Source organism: Phoenix dactylifera, chromosome 6 (assembly GCF_051530095.1).
Source record: "Phoenix dactylifera cultivar Ajwa chromosome 6, Ajwa_hap1_PhDact_Kaust_v1.1, whole genome shotgun sequence".
Taxonomy (NCBI): domain Eukaryota; kingdom Viridiplantae; phylum Streptophyta; class Magnoliopsida; order Arecales; family Arecaceae; genus Phoenix; species Phoenix dactylifera.
The window spans coordinates 2,160,639-2,174,995 of NC_143195.1; the positions used below are offsets into that span (position 1 = coordinate 2,160,639).

Here is a 14,357-nt window from a genome sequence, read left to right on the forward strand (position 1 = left end):
TTTTTAGCATTGCTTCTAGTGTGTCCTAAGCCAAGACAAGGTGGTCTTCTTTAGGACAAAAGGATTAGAAGTGATTTTAGAAGGTTAAAGAAAAATAGAAAGAAAGGAAAGCAAGCCATTAGAGTTCTTTAAGAATTCTGCATTAAGGATCAAAGTCTTTGGAGCTTAAGACTTAAATCAAGTTTTCGTGTGGATCAACGTTGGAGGGTGAACACTTGGGCACCTAGTGGAAATTCTGCATATTGGATTAGCGTTAGAGGTATTCTTCTATTTCTACATTTATATTATATTATTTGATTGCTTCCATTAAGGTGATCTTGGCTTATAAGGGTTTTATGTTAAGGAACTTTATCAAGAAATTTTTAAAATCCCTAGCTTCCGCTGCGCATTATAACATGCTAAAACCCTTCACAAAAGACCTCTCTCGAGTAATGAGTAGCGAAGAAGGTGACCCAGTCTACAGCCCTCTTCGTCTCTTGATACACATGAGCAGTATGAAATGAGCCACAATCTCTCATCATCCTGTGGATATTCCTAAGCAGTGGGTGACCATCACCTCGCCGATCCACCTCCAGAATCTACTCAATCACCATAGCTGGGTCCCCTTCCAGAAAGATGTTGTCAGCTCTAGACCACGCATCGCATAGGTGATGCCCTCCCATGCTGCCTTGAGCTCCGCCTCTCTAACTGTCATGTCACAAGTGTGCCACTCTCCAGCAGCAATCAACCTAGAGTTGTGATTCATCATCACAAAACTCATACCTCCTCTGTCTCTACTTGCAGACACTACCATCGAAATTCACTTCGAGATGGCCGGAGGGTAGGAGCTCCCAAGAGACAAGAGTAAATATATGCGCTGCAACAGTAGAGTGGGAGCCCTAGATGTCTCTAGCCATTTTGGATGAAGTTGCTATGGTAGTATTGATAATCTCGGCAACATAAAGGAAAGCTCTATCCACCACAGATCTTGGGAAAGTCGTCCTATCTTTTAAAGACGCAAGCATTTCTATCCAATCAAATGTGATAGGTCAAGTAGGTATAAGTGATACTCCACAAAATAGAACTATTTTGTTTTTGGTACAATGGCTGCTCGCACAAATCTAGCGTGAGTTCAACTAGTACTATCAAAAGAAAGAAGATGGCATAAGGATGGAGGGGCAACAACCAAACATGTCCAAAAGACCTCTCTCGAGTAATGAGTAGCGAAGAAGGTGACCCAGTCTACAGCCCTCTTCGTCTCTTGATACACATGAGCAGTATGAAATGAGCCACAATCTCTCATCATCCTGTGGATATCCCTAAGCAGTGGGTGACCATCACCTCGCCGATCCACCTCCAGAATCTACTCAATCACCATAGCTGGGTCCCCTTCCAGAAAGATGTTGTCAGCTCTAGACCACGCATCGCATAGGTGATGCCCTCCCATGCTGCCTTGAGCTCCGCCTCTTTAACTGTCATGTCACAAGTGTGCCACTCTCCAGCAGCAATCAACCTAGAGTTGTGATTCATCATCACAAAACTCATACCTCCTCTGTCTCTACTTGCGGACACTACCATCGAAATTCACTTCGAGATGGCCGGAGGGTAGGAGCTCCCAAGAGACAAGAGTAAATATATGCGCTGCAACAGTAGAGTGGGAGCCCTAGATGTCTCTAGCCATTTTTGGATGAAGTTGCTATGGTAGTATTGATAATCTCGGCAACATAAAGGAAAGCTCTATCCACCACAGATCTTGGGAAAGTCATCCTATCTTTTAAAGACGCAAGCATTTCTATCCAATTAAATGTGATAGGTCAAGTAGGTATAAGTGATACTCCACAAAATAGAACTCCCACGGACCCGGCATTGGAAATGAAGCTAGATGGATGTCATGGTAAATGTCGCTTGTAAGTACCCTTAATTATCACATTAGGGACCGGATGATAAAAGGCTAATGCATGCATAACGTCCCCCGGGCGACGAGAGAGAGAGAGAGCGGGGGAGGACTCCCAACTACGGCCTTCTTCTACCTCACCATCCACGCGAAATCCCCGACCACCTCCTCCCACGGCGGCGGAGAAAGCCAAAACCCGAGCTCCCTGGATCCGAGATCTCTGACCCCATCCCCGTTTTCGACCTCCAGAACCCTCGAATCAGAGCCCTCCGCCGCCCTCTTCCGGCGATGATCCACTGGAATCGCCTGCATTCACGCCCCTGCGCGTGCCCTAGAGGTCATTAACCCCTCGAATCCTCCTCCTTTAGAATAAACATAGTGATTCTGACTTCCTTGACCTAGTAATTGTCGCAGATCGGGTCTCGCATTGCCGAATCTGAGGGATTTGGTGTCGAGATTTTGGCCGATGGCGACGAGGAATCGGACTCCGGTGTACCGGAAGTATCGGGACGCCCTTCGGAGCGTTCGGATGCCGGCGGTCTTTTCTCCTCCGGCTCATGCCGGCCCTTCGTTGTCTTCGGCCGGTGGCCCGGTGATCGAATTGGTGAGTACTTCGCTTCTCCATCCGGATCGGGCTTATACTCCTCTTAGCACGGAAGACCCCAGCAATTCCAGGTTCGAGTGGCTTCCCAGTGAAACAAATCCTTAGTTTCTGCTGTTCTTTTCTGAATGTTATTTTGCTTTCTAGATCTAAATCAGCAAGACGCCCCCTTGCGTTCCGCTATCTTCTTTTTCTGATCATGCTGTAATGAGTTGCAAAAAGTTTTTTACATCAACAACAAAAAAATGTTGGCCTTCTCATATCAACGGTGTTCTCTGACTGTTCCCAGAAATTGATAGGAAAGATTGATAGGAGAATCACAGAAATCATCGAATGCAGCCATTGTATTATCATGGAATGTGGATATACTCCTGAGATGGAGCCAATGTGATGCTTGACGATCCATGAACGCAAGAATGCATGGACATAGCTGATGAGTTGAAGCATTAAAAGGTGCCCTGCCATATAAGAGTAGGTGAGTGCAGATGGTAAAAAGAGGAAGCAACATGAAGCTAAACTGGTAACAACCAAAGCAACATGCTAACTTGATACTGGCCTAATGCACTGATAAAAATTAACTAATTAAAGAAGACTCCACACACACACACACACAGAGAGAGAGAGAGAGAGAGAGAGAGAGAGAGAGAGAGAGAAGACTCAATTTGCAACAGTAGCACTAACATTCGAGGGAATGGATGGAATAATGACTTCAATTGTCTATAACTACAAATTGAGAGTGAGAAGACTCAATTTGCGACAATGGGGCTAGAAACATTCAAGGGAATGGATGGAACAATGACTTCAATTATGAACAATTGCAAACTGAGAGAGAGAAGACTTAATGTGTGACAATAGGTCTAAAAATATTTAAGGGAAGGGATGGAACAATGACATGTAAAATTACAAACTGAGAGAGAGAAGACTCAACTTGCGCCAATAGAGCTAATATTCAAGGGAATGGTTGGAACAATGACTTCAATTATCTCAAATTACAAACTGAGGATTTGATGATGTAAATCGTATGAGGATGTTGTGGTTGACCAAGTTAATAGCAGGGAGGTGGGCAGACTAGTGAAGATGGCTAGATTGATGTTAAATGACATGGAATGACAATTTGACAGGGCATCCAAATTATGTCATAGATCTGAATTCTGGCATTCCGAACAGGGCAAAGCAATGGACATCCCCTATGAGAGGTGATGGACTTTTAAAACAAACAACATTGGATGAAAGCAAGCCAAGAATGAAATTGAACACAATTAGGAGGTTAGTTGAGCATCAAGAATCAAGACTGATGCATGTTTGGAGATGGCAATCATAGCGACTGAAGCGAATGTAAGTGTAAAAAATTTATCAACTCTTGATTTTCATGGACTATGGGATGTTGATGATAGAATTTGTAGATGCATACAATCAAACCTGCAAAGTGGGGTCAAGCCAACCTATGATGAAGCAAAATCATGTATAAAAATTGAAGCAATAACTAGAGGCTTCTTGATATAGCTTAAAGGCCAAGATAACAAGTTGGCAGATTCCCAAAAGTTTCATCAAGTGACATGTCAAAGTAGCCCAAGTTGAAATAAATGGGTATAAATGGTTGATGATGCTACGTATAATGAAATCTTAGAGGATGGTTGATTGCACTCATGATGTCATGAGTTGCAGGCAAATGGAAATGAATTAAGCAAGGAAACTTAAAAAATAGAATGGCAAAGTTTTGTATGGGGCAGATAGAGTGCCTAAAAATTGATTGAAGAATGAGACGAGACACGGAATACAAAGATAGAACAAAACCCAAGGGTACCTTTGACCAAAAGGAAAAGGTTCATGTTACCTGTATACTAGCAAGTCACGTGTGGGCTAGAAGGCATAGTAGTTGACATAGTTGGAAGGAATAATAATAGCCCAAACTCCAAAGGATAGCAAATGGTTGGTCCAAAAGAGATTTTGGCGCCAAATGAACCAACAACGTAAGAAAATTAAGTGGTTGATCTGATCTTACAACATAAGAGGGCAGTAACTGCTTATAATGGGTAACCATGGTGTAATTCTAGTATGTCAAAAAGCAGATCCTGTAGATAGAAAACAAGAGGTGCTGAAACTAGCAAAACAAATTCTAAGAAATTTATGAGGCTTGATAAGCATGGACAAGATGTAAGGTGTATAGAGGGTGATTACTATTCATAAACAATGAGTGTATCTCATGAACAGTAAATATGGTTGCAAACCACTTTAAAATAGCAGCATAGCTCAATGGAAGCTCAAAATGGATTAATTCTTGATTAAGCAGGAGCAAATAAGTTGGCATAAAAATGAAAAAAAAAAAATGAAGACAACCCTCCAGTTTTCACTTTGTCAGTAAATTTGAAGATTCATTTTAACTGGTTGAAAATGATGACAAGGAGGTTTTCTCAAAATGATTTTTTTTTTCTTTTACTTTTGTTTTTTTTTTTTTTTGGGGGGGGGGGGGGTCTGATCTGGTATCTCATGGAGTCCATGGGTTGCCTTTAGATTAGTTTCAGTTAAACCATGTGGGTTTAACTATAAAAGGAGAAATGTTGAGAACAAGGATGCATGAGAACACTCAATGATTGAAAGAAGATCATATCTACTCATATGCTTGCACCAAGATTTGGATGACTAGGATTCTAAATTAGAATCATGGATCCCAGTGATACCTACCTTTTGAGAGCTTCATTCTATTCCTTCGCTGTGCGTGCGTGTGTGTGTGTCTTTTTCAGATATGTGGAACCCTCACTAATGATGAGTTTTCTCTAGAATCTTAATTGTGATGGTCCCCACAGCCAAAGGTAGCTTTGGTCCACCATAAATTATGACCCGTATAATGCCTATGATCCATTAAACTAGAACTCACATATGCTCCGAATCTTGTCAAAACATACAATGACTCCTAAACTTCTTGAATAACTGAAATTATAGAACCAGTCACCAAATTTTTCACTGTATAAACTTGCCATATCTTCCATGTGTTGTTTTGCATTAATTACATCAAGATAGATCTCCAAAAGATGAATAATTTTGTTCTCCCCCTAAATTAATGTGATGCTTTTGCAAGATGTCAGCAAGATTAAGTCACATCTTTCTTTAAATGTTCCGAGAAAAAAAAGGCCTACAAATGACGTTCCAGATGAGACTCCACTTTGTCTGCCATGTCAAGAAGATGAATCTTGTTTCTTATGTAAACAAGAACTAGTGTTGATTTACTTATATAATACTGCCAATGGAAAGAATTTGTCTTTGACAAGGCAAGTTTTTCCCCAGCACTTCATGCTTCAACTATTATGAGGTCAGTGACATCAGTCCCATTTAACTGTAAAATTAGTTTGCGTATGTTTAGGAAGAGATTGTTGAACACCTGATAAGTTCAGAAAAGACTTCTAATGGTAAGACATCGAGCAATCAATTAAGGCAGCTTTTTGGTAGATAATAAGTAAAACAGTTTTCATAAATTTTTGGACCTTCATGTTGCATCCTGCCTGTATGATCAACAGCCAGCATGGTGATAATAAGCTAGCCTTGAAATCCTTCCACAGAAATACTTTAGAGTTATCTCGGTTGCTCATCCTTCATATGAACTGGTAAGCCCCCTTGTGAATAAATTTCTCTGGGATGGAGCAGCCATCCTTAGGAGTTGTATGTCTTTTGATGCTTCTGTGGGGTCCTCAGATTGTTGGCAGTCATCAACCACCAGGAACTACTTTCAAAGTACCCAGAGTGAGTGGCATCACCTTATAGTGCATCAAATTTGTCCAGACACCTGTTTCCTAGATATTCTTCACAGATAACACAATCTTATTTTTCATGTCTCTTTTTTGAAAGGATTTGCTTGTTACCAATATGTTGAAGTACTTTTTCCCATTTCTGCTTAAATGCCATCACCCTTCCCAGAAACTTCCTTGTGTCATATCAATTTTGTTCCCTTCAGAAATCATAGAGAATTCAATGCTCGAGGACATATCTATCATAAAATTTGCTAGTGTTTGTTCACCACTACTCATGCATCAGTTTATTGGCTTTGATCTTCAAGATCTTGATATGGAATGTCCACTTCAAATACCGGATAGCAGAATACATTGCTGTATTCTGATATTGTCTGAAATCTTCTCGCCTCATGCTACTGCCTGCAATGTAATATGTCCTTTGCCTGCTGCAGTAAAGGCCCACTTACAGTTGGTTTGCCTCCAGCTTGGGTGGATGTTTCTGAAGAAATATCAGCAAATATACAACGTGCTCGGACAAAAATGTCGGAGTTAGTCAAGGCTCATGCCAAGGCTTTAATGCCTTCTTTTGGAGATGGAAAAGAGGTGCAACATGCAATTGAAATTCTTACTCAAGAGATCACTGATTTGTTGAAGAGATCGGAGAAGAGATTAAAGAAACTTTCTTCCAATTCTACTTCTGAAGATTCAAATATTCGGAAAAATGTGCAGGTATGATAACATAATTGCTAAAATTATATGCTTGTCGGTTTCATAAAGGCACACTACTTTCATTATGCCAAGATCCCAGATGCATATGATTACATATGAAATTAGCTTCATAGTGTTCGACAAAGTCTTTCATCAGGTGTCATTCTATGAAGGAAAGCTCGTCTCTTTTATCTTGCTTTAATGTGATTCTTGATATTTTATTCTGTTCTTTATTGGCCTTCTCTAATGCTTGTCTTGACAAATGCATAGTTCTCCTGCAGAGATCACTTGCGACTGATCTTCAGAACCTCTCAATGGAGTTCCGTAAAAAGCAGTCTACTTATTTGAAGCATCTCAGACAGCAAAAGGAGGTCTGTTGAACTTGCTGTTATTCAGATACATCCACTTCTGGCTTGTTAATTGGCTTATCTGATTTTCATTTAAATTTCCTTGGCCATTTAATATTGTTTCATCATTTTAGGGTCAAGATGGTTTGGATTTGGAGATGAATCTTAATGGAACTAGATCTACATCAGAAGATGATGACTTTGTTGCTGTGGTATGTTTTCTTCCCTTTTTTGCTTGCAAGAGCAAGAAAGCATTTGAAATGATCAGCTATTCATCCGAAGTAAACTTCAGGGATAATATCATTGTCCAATGGTAGCTTAAAGAAATAATTACAGATAAGATGCAAAAAAGTGAGGTTTCTGTCTGCCTGTAGCGTCGTACTGTTTTAACCTGCTTGGGTTACACATCTGGAGTTTTTTTCCCTGGGTCTGTCTTTATCAAGTCTGATCATGTTTGGCATGTTTGCATGACTCTGATGTTGCATGACTGGACCCTATGCTGGTTACCTTTTTCGTCTTCACATGTGGAGACAGTCAAATCTGGGCATATTTTGTAAATGCCATTGATGCTGGTCTCAGCCCATTAAAAAAGGATGAGCTAGGGATTAAGTAAGAGCCAGATTTTTAACATAAAATAACATAAAGGAGATCTAAACTATAGATTGCAACCTGAGTTAATCTTTGTTACTGCCAGGGTCTTAGATATGGCTGGATTTGAAATGCCAAGAGCCCAAATGATTGGAATAGGGTTGGTTGCTTGGTTATGTTTTGTTTGCGTCAGTTTTTATTTTGCCATCCAACCATTCTTAGCCGCTACATCTGGTCTATGAGCCAAAGCTCGGTTGTAACATGATTTTCCTGGTTATAATATGCATTACTTTTCTTGGCATGAAAGTAGACATCCATTAATCCAACATGCAGGAAATTTGTTCTTTTTTACTTGATAAATTCCGATACTGTTACACATTTTATTGTCTGAAAATCTGCTCTGACTTAAAAAAAGGAAATGATGTTGTTTTTCTTTTTTGCAGGGATTTAATGATCATATGTCTCAACTGAAAAAAAGTGAGGCATTCACAAGAGAGAGGGAGAGAGAGATTGAACAGGTACCTCTATGTCCTTTAGAATGCTGAATTCATGATCAATACATTGTAAGATCACCCTGGTTAACCTCATCCTGATTTGGATTTTATCTTACAGGTTGTGGAATCAGTAAGTGAGCTTGCTCAGATTATGAAGGATCTATCTGTCCTAGTGATAGATCAGGTATTATGATAGCCCTTTGGAAGAGTACAAGATTCCTGACCATCTTTCATAGTAAATGTCTAATGGATTTTTATGGTCAGGGAACCATCATTGACCGGATTGACTATAATATTCAGAATGTTGCAGCCACAGTGGAAGAGGGCTGTAAACAATTGCAGAAGGTTCTCTCTCTCTCTCTCTCTCTCTCTCTCTCTCTCTCTCTCTCTCTCTCTCTCTCTCTCTCTGTGTGTGTGTGTGTGGGGGGGGGGGGGGGGGGGGGGGGGCTGCATGTCTTGTTTAGACTTGCTTGTGCGTACTGCAACAATGTTGATAATGGTGGCGAAAATGTTGCTTGGGTCATTAAATACATCAGGCTTGTTAGTAGTTGCTCTGCTTGCCCATTAAGGCCCATAGTCCAATTGAAATCTGCAACCTTGAGCCCTTTGGTTAAGCTGTTAAGCCAGCTTACCATCAGAAAAGGGTTTACCTGTTCACATTGAATGTTCTCACCAAGAAATTCCTTTTGGATGGAGATATCGCAGCACAGAACACTTAAGATTTAAGATGGCAACTTTTTTGGCCTACCAATTTTCATACATCATTGAGGGTGAGCCTTGGTCATAGGTTCGAAACACAGCAACAGCCTCTCCACATTGGGTAAGGCTGCATATATCTGACTCTCCCCAGACTCTTTAGTGGGAGGAGCTTCGTGCACTGGGCTGCCCTTTAATCCTTGTATACTGTTGGTGGCAGTCCTAGTAACTAAATTCTGGTCATCCCAGCTTATTTGTGTGAAATGAGTCTTCATGGGGACCCTTCTCTATTACTAGTGTTGACATATATTGTCTTCATAACAATCGGGATAGTTTAGTTTTTTGTATCTGAAGTCAGTTTATCCATCTTAACCTGCAGGCAGAGAGAACGCAGAGGACAGGGTTCATGGTGAAGTGTGGTACCATACTCATCATAATGTGCTTCATCATGCTAGTCCTTCTGATTCTTAAGGAGATATTATTTTGACCCTGGATGACAGTGATGCCTGTCTATATGCGTCATCTCCAATGGAGTTGTCCACGTACCTTCCCCCATTAAAATTTTACTTGGTCATATTGATGCATTCACATGACAACATCAGAGCTATCTTTTGAACCCTGGAGCCACTTTTGTACCAAGCAACACCCATATTGCAGGAAGCAGAGAGTGTTGGGCTCCATGGAGGAAGTAGAGCAGGCTTTTGTGCATCCTTCGACGTGTGGATTCTTAAGTTCGCAGCGATCTCCATCAAAATTGAATTTTCTTTTTAATCTGTTGTTTTTTGGGGGAAGAAAGAAATACCGAACTCCTTCGGTATCTCTTGATTATACTTTTTGTTTTGAATAAAAGCATCATCTTGGCTATGAAAATTGTTTCTTTGTTTTCACTATTTCTTCAGAGATTTTTTTGTTTAAAAAAAAAATATTGTTGGATAGATTGAACTCTTGTTATATTGATTCATTATACTTGTTTTGTTTTGAGTGAAGCACATCATCTCTACGATGAGAATTCTTTCCTTCTGTTGTCTCTTGCTTTCGTTCTTTTTTTCATGAAAAAAAAAAACTTGTGATGGAATATGGTTGCATATTCATGAAACATATAGTAACAAGAGGATGTGTGGATGACTTGTTTGATCTGGCGAGTGACTAGTGCAAGCTTTGGTCCGTTACTCCCCCCATTAATTGATAGTATTCGTTTCAGTAGATCCTACTGGGTTATGTTAAATTGTCAAGTCCTACGGTTCGATTGGTCGAATTCAAACCATTAAGAGAGATCATATGCTCTTCGGCTTCTGTAAAAGTAGGCCATTTAATTTCGTTTAAATAATATAATAATAAAGATATGATAGAAGATGAGGATGCTAATTTGTTCTTTCGGTGAAGCTAGTGACGTGGTCCAAATCTTACTCAGTTTTGGCCACTTGGGTCCGGCCCTGCCTACATCACATGATCTCGCTAAATGTTGATAGATTTTGTCGATTTTTTTTTTTTAATACAACGACGACTCATGTTGATCGTGCATGAGTACAACTAATAACGTCAGACATAGAAGGCGATCTATCGGTAGTACTATTTGTCTTTTGATAGACATGAATGGTCCAGAAGGAGCTACGTCCTCTCGAAAATCTATGTTATGTTCTGAAGCAGTGGCTGCCTGTTTTCAATTACTTAAAAAAAAAAAAGTATAGGTGAAAGAGATGTGATTCAAATTAGATTAAAGGAAAATAAAGTTGACGCACTCCCGAACCTCACTGCTTGTCCATAAAAGCAGTTTCATCTTCCATTTTTCATCAAATTTATTGGAGAAGCATGAATAAGATTGAAGGCATGATGGTAGGTGATGGCTATAAAAAGCCCATGCCATCGTATCATGATGCTAGTGTTCCTCAAAACTTCATAATTTTGGAAAGTTAAGAAGTTCTGGCGTGACCGGTCCAATTAATTTGCAAAACTTGGTAACTTGATCAGACCCCAACATACCGCACGTTTCCATTTTATCACAGGTTAAGTACTAGTTGTGTAGAAAAATTTCATCAAGAGATAGACCATGCTTCATGAGACATCCAAATATAAAATCCAAATCATTTGTAACAATCTATATCATTAAGATACCTAAAAACCAAAAATTCTATATTATTATGGTTTCTAACTTATATATCATACGGACATAAAAATGAACAACGTCCATTTTACCAATAGACTTAAATACATGATAAAATATATAAATTAAAAACCTACCTTATAAATTATGATCTACATATACTAAAATATAAAAAAATAAAAAATAATAATACTTAGATCACAGCAAAATATGGTCACATATTATTTTAACATCTCATTTCTGCACCCAATTTATATATAGATTGGAGAGTACCAAAATACATGATTTTTTATTTCAAATATTTTTAGTGATATAGATTATGCTCAATAATTTAAATATTTGATTATTAATTTCAAACTCGAGAGAAGCAGATATTCTTTTCTCTTGAAAGAAGTATTGTTTGTCTCTCTTGGGTTATTTTTTCAAAACAAATTAAGAATCATGGTACCCAAAAAATGTTGCAACACAATATCCCTTAAGTTCGCGATACCCTGATGGAATTAAGCATGCGGGATGTTAATCACATATATTTTGTGAGGATAATATGGAAAAAAATCTAGCTCGGGTGAGATATGTCTAATAGTCCAAATCTTCTATACCTCTCCATTTTTTTTTTCAGAATATCTCTCCAACTATCAGATTCCTTTTTAAGGACACCTCCAACTATTGGATCCTAAATTGAAGCCTACAATCCATAAATGCTGCAGAACACCTTTGTGCAACTTGGGCAGGTGGCTCAAACCAACCTGTAATATGGACCAAGTTAGGCTAATACATTGCTAACTTGGCTATCAATTTAATTTCAAAATGCCCAATATCAATGTCAGGTCTGGATTAAGGACTTTAAATAATAGAATCAAGACAAACCTCATCTTGATTTTTTTTTTAAATTTTATATCGAGACACTTAAAGCAATCCATCCAAAACCTAATCTATGTTCTTCCGAGGGCATCTAACATGACTAGACCCACACTTAGTTCTAAAATTAAGCTTCAGAGCTAATATAGCTTGAGCCTTGCATAACTCAACCCGATTTAACCCAAATTATGTTTACAATAAAATTTTATTGAATAAATTACAAAAATCTCTTAATGCTTGTATTTATTACATTTACATAAAACCTACATTTATATTTAGTTAAATTAATAGCATTAGTGTAATCGTTTATCTCATGTCAAAAATCAAAATTGCTCTTAGGTAGAGGATGTACATTTTTTTTTTATATCCTTGGACAACTGTTATATTACTTAAAATTATTTTGATCAATTTTGAATTTTCTTCTAATGTGGTATTTGAATTCTTTTAAGGTTAACAATTTGACTAATGTTCTGTTATGTCATGCGTTAAATTGTAGGTTATAATTTATTCTTAATTTTCAAGAAAATTTTAAAATTTACTCAAATTTTTTATAGTCATATCAACTTGCAGGTTTTGAAATTTGGGTGCTTAGATTCATTACCACACTGGATTGGACTCGAGTTACAAATTTTCTTAACCTGAAATAAAACCCTGGTTAAAATGGCATTTTGTGCTCTAAGCTAAAAATAAAAAAAATAGAAAAAGCTCTCTCCATCATCACTTCTTCCTTCGAGGCTACCGAAGGGATCCAAGTACAGCGACAATATCTTCAAAAATCGCCTCTTTTCTACCCCTTTTTCTATCACGTGCCCAAAACTTTCACGTGTCTCAATCCTCCCGGAAGGCACTCCCCGCTTTACGTATCCCTCTCCTTCTACTCGCCTCCCTCGTTTCCTTCGTCATCCGCGAGCACACAGGCCATTTTAATCACGTTGAGGAGAACGTTACTTTGATTCTGCTTTGGCAAAGAGAAATCCTGCATGCTACCTTGCACCTTATCACGCAGATAAGATAGATTTATTTATATATTTTATATTTTCTTATACTTTTCCTCACATGTAGACCAGACTTTTTTTTTAATAGGTAAGCCCAACATATGAAATTTTTAATAATGGGGAACTTAGGACCTCTCTCCGATACTATATTGAAATCACTACTTGTCTCAAAAGCTTAAGCTGATAGAATGAGATAGATTTATTTATATATTTTATATTTTTTTACAGACTAAGACAAGAATCAATGTATACTCCACAATGTAATTAATACTATTTGCAGGATGTTGGTGTGAAGACAACTTGGAATCTCTCTTTAAAGAAACATCAAGGAGAGTTGTGCCAAACAAGACTGCAACCATGTTCGATCGCATCTCGCATAAATTCGGAAGCCTGTCGTGCTGATTGCAACCCTTATCGCTTGTCGGCACTTGCAAGGTATATTAAGTATTCATAATGAACAAATTTCATAAGGAACATTCATAACCAAGATACGATATGTAATCAAGATTGAAATAAGCATTATGCAATGCATTTGCGAAAATACATAAAAATGATGTGATTGCTGCTTTCTTTTTCATCCTAATTGACTAACTAATTAAGATCAGTGCTTGCAAATGGTAATGCATGCTTTAGCTTTTCATGTGGACCTTGCACTAGATTTAGTCTCTCTGTTCTTTTTCCTTTATTGAAAGGCCTAAAGGCAAATTTTGACTTCACAATAAGGTTTAGCCTTCTCCCTTAATTTGCTTGTAAAGCAAGATAAGATAAAGTTCGACAATGCCAACCATGTTGCAATCAAGTGAGAACTATATATGCCAAACCCTACAATTCTACACAACTTTAGCAATAAGTTAACATGACTCAAATTCAACAGCTTCTTAAAATAGCAAAATTATTCTACAAACCAGTCATAAATCCTTTAACACTGCATTTGATTACATGATAAAAAGAAATCCATGGATGGCTACAGCTAGACTTTGCCAGCCCTCCAAGATTCCTTTATTACTGGGTTAAGGAAAAGTAGTTTGGTTTGGAATTGGTAGAATAATCTGGAAAGAAGAAAATGGAGAAAAAGAAGAAATGGACGAGCAATTACTCTCTCACTTTTTGTTGAGCTATTTTACTTCACTTTTGCACCTAACGATAACTTTAGGCCCCGGATAAGGAATTCATTCCTCTACCAAGCTTCCCAAAGATTGGGAAGAAGCCACCCTATTCCAACTTTTGAGGATATCCTGCAACAAAACAATCCCTGAAGAACCTAATCCTTGTATGGGGAGTAGAAGTGGAGCAAATTTAGAGTTGAAAATTCTAGACTTAATGTATTTTTCTATAAAAAAAATATATAATGTTATACTTGACGTAACAACCAAG

General features: G+C 38.3%; 1 protein-coding gene across 1 annotated transcript; it reads left to right on the forward strand.

Moving 5' to 3' along the window:
- Positions 1-1,831: 1,831 nt before the first annotated feature.
- On the forward strand, positions 1,832-9,964 carry LOC103716656 (tlg2p-like protein a). The gene is made up of 9 exons (XM_039126950.2): positions 1,832-2,210; positions 2,288-2,548; positions 6,649-6,925; positions 7,186-7,275; positions 7,386-7,463; positions 8,283-8,357; positions 8,452-8,517; positions 8,598-8,678; positions 9,409-9,964. Exons 2-9 carry the CDS (start codon positions 2,340-2,342, stop codon positions 9,514-9,516), a joined length of 984 nt encoding a protein of 327 aa, XP_038982878.1. The 5' UTR covers positions 1,832-2,210; positions 2,288-2,339; the 3' UTR covers positions 9,517-9,964.
- Positions 9,965-14,357: the final 4,393 nt, after the last annotated feature.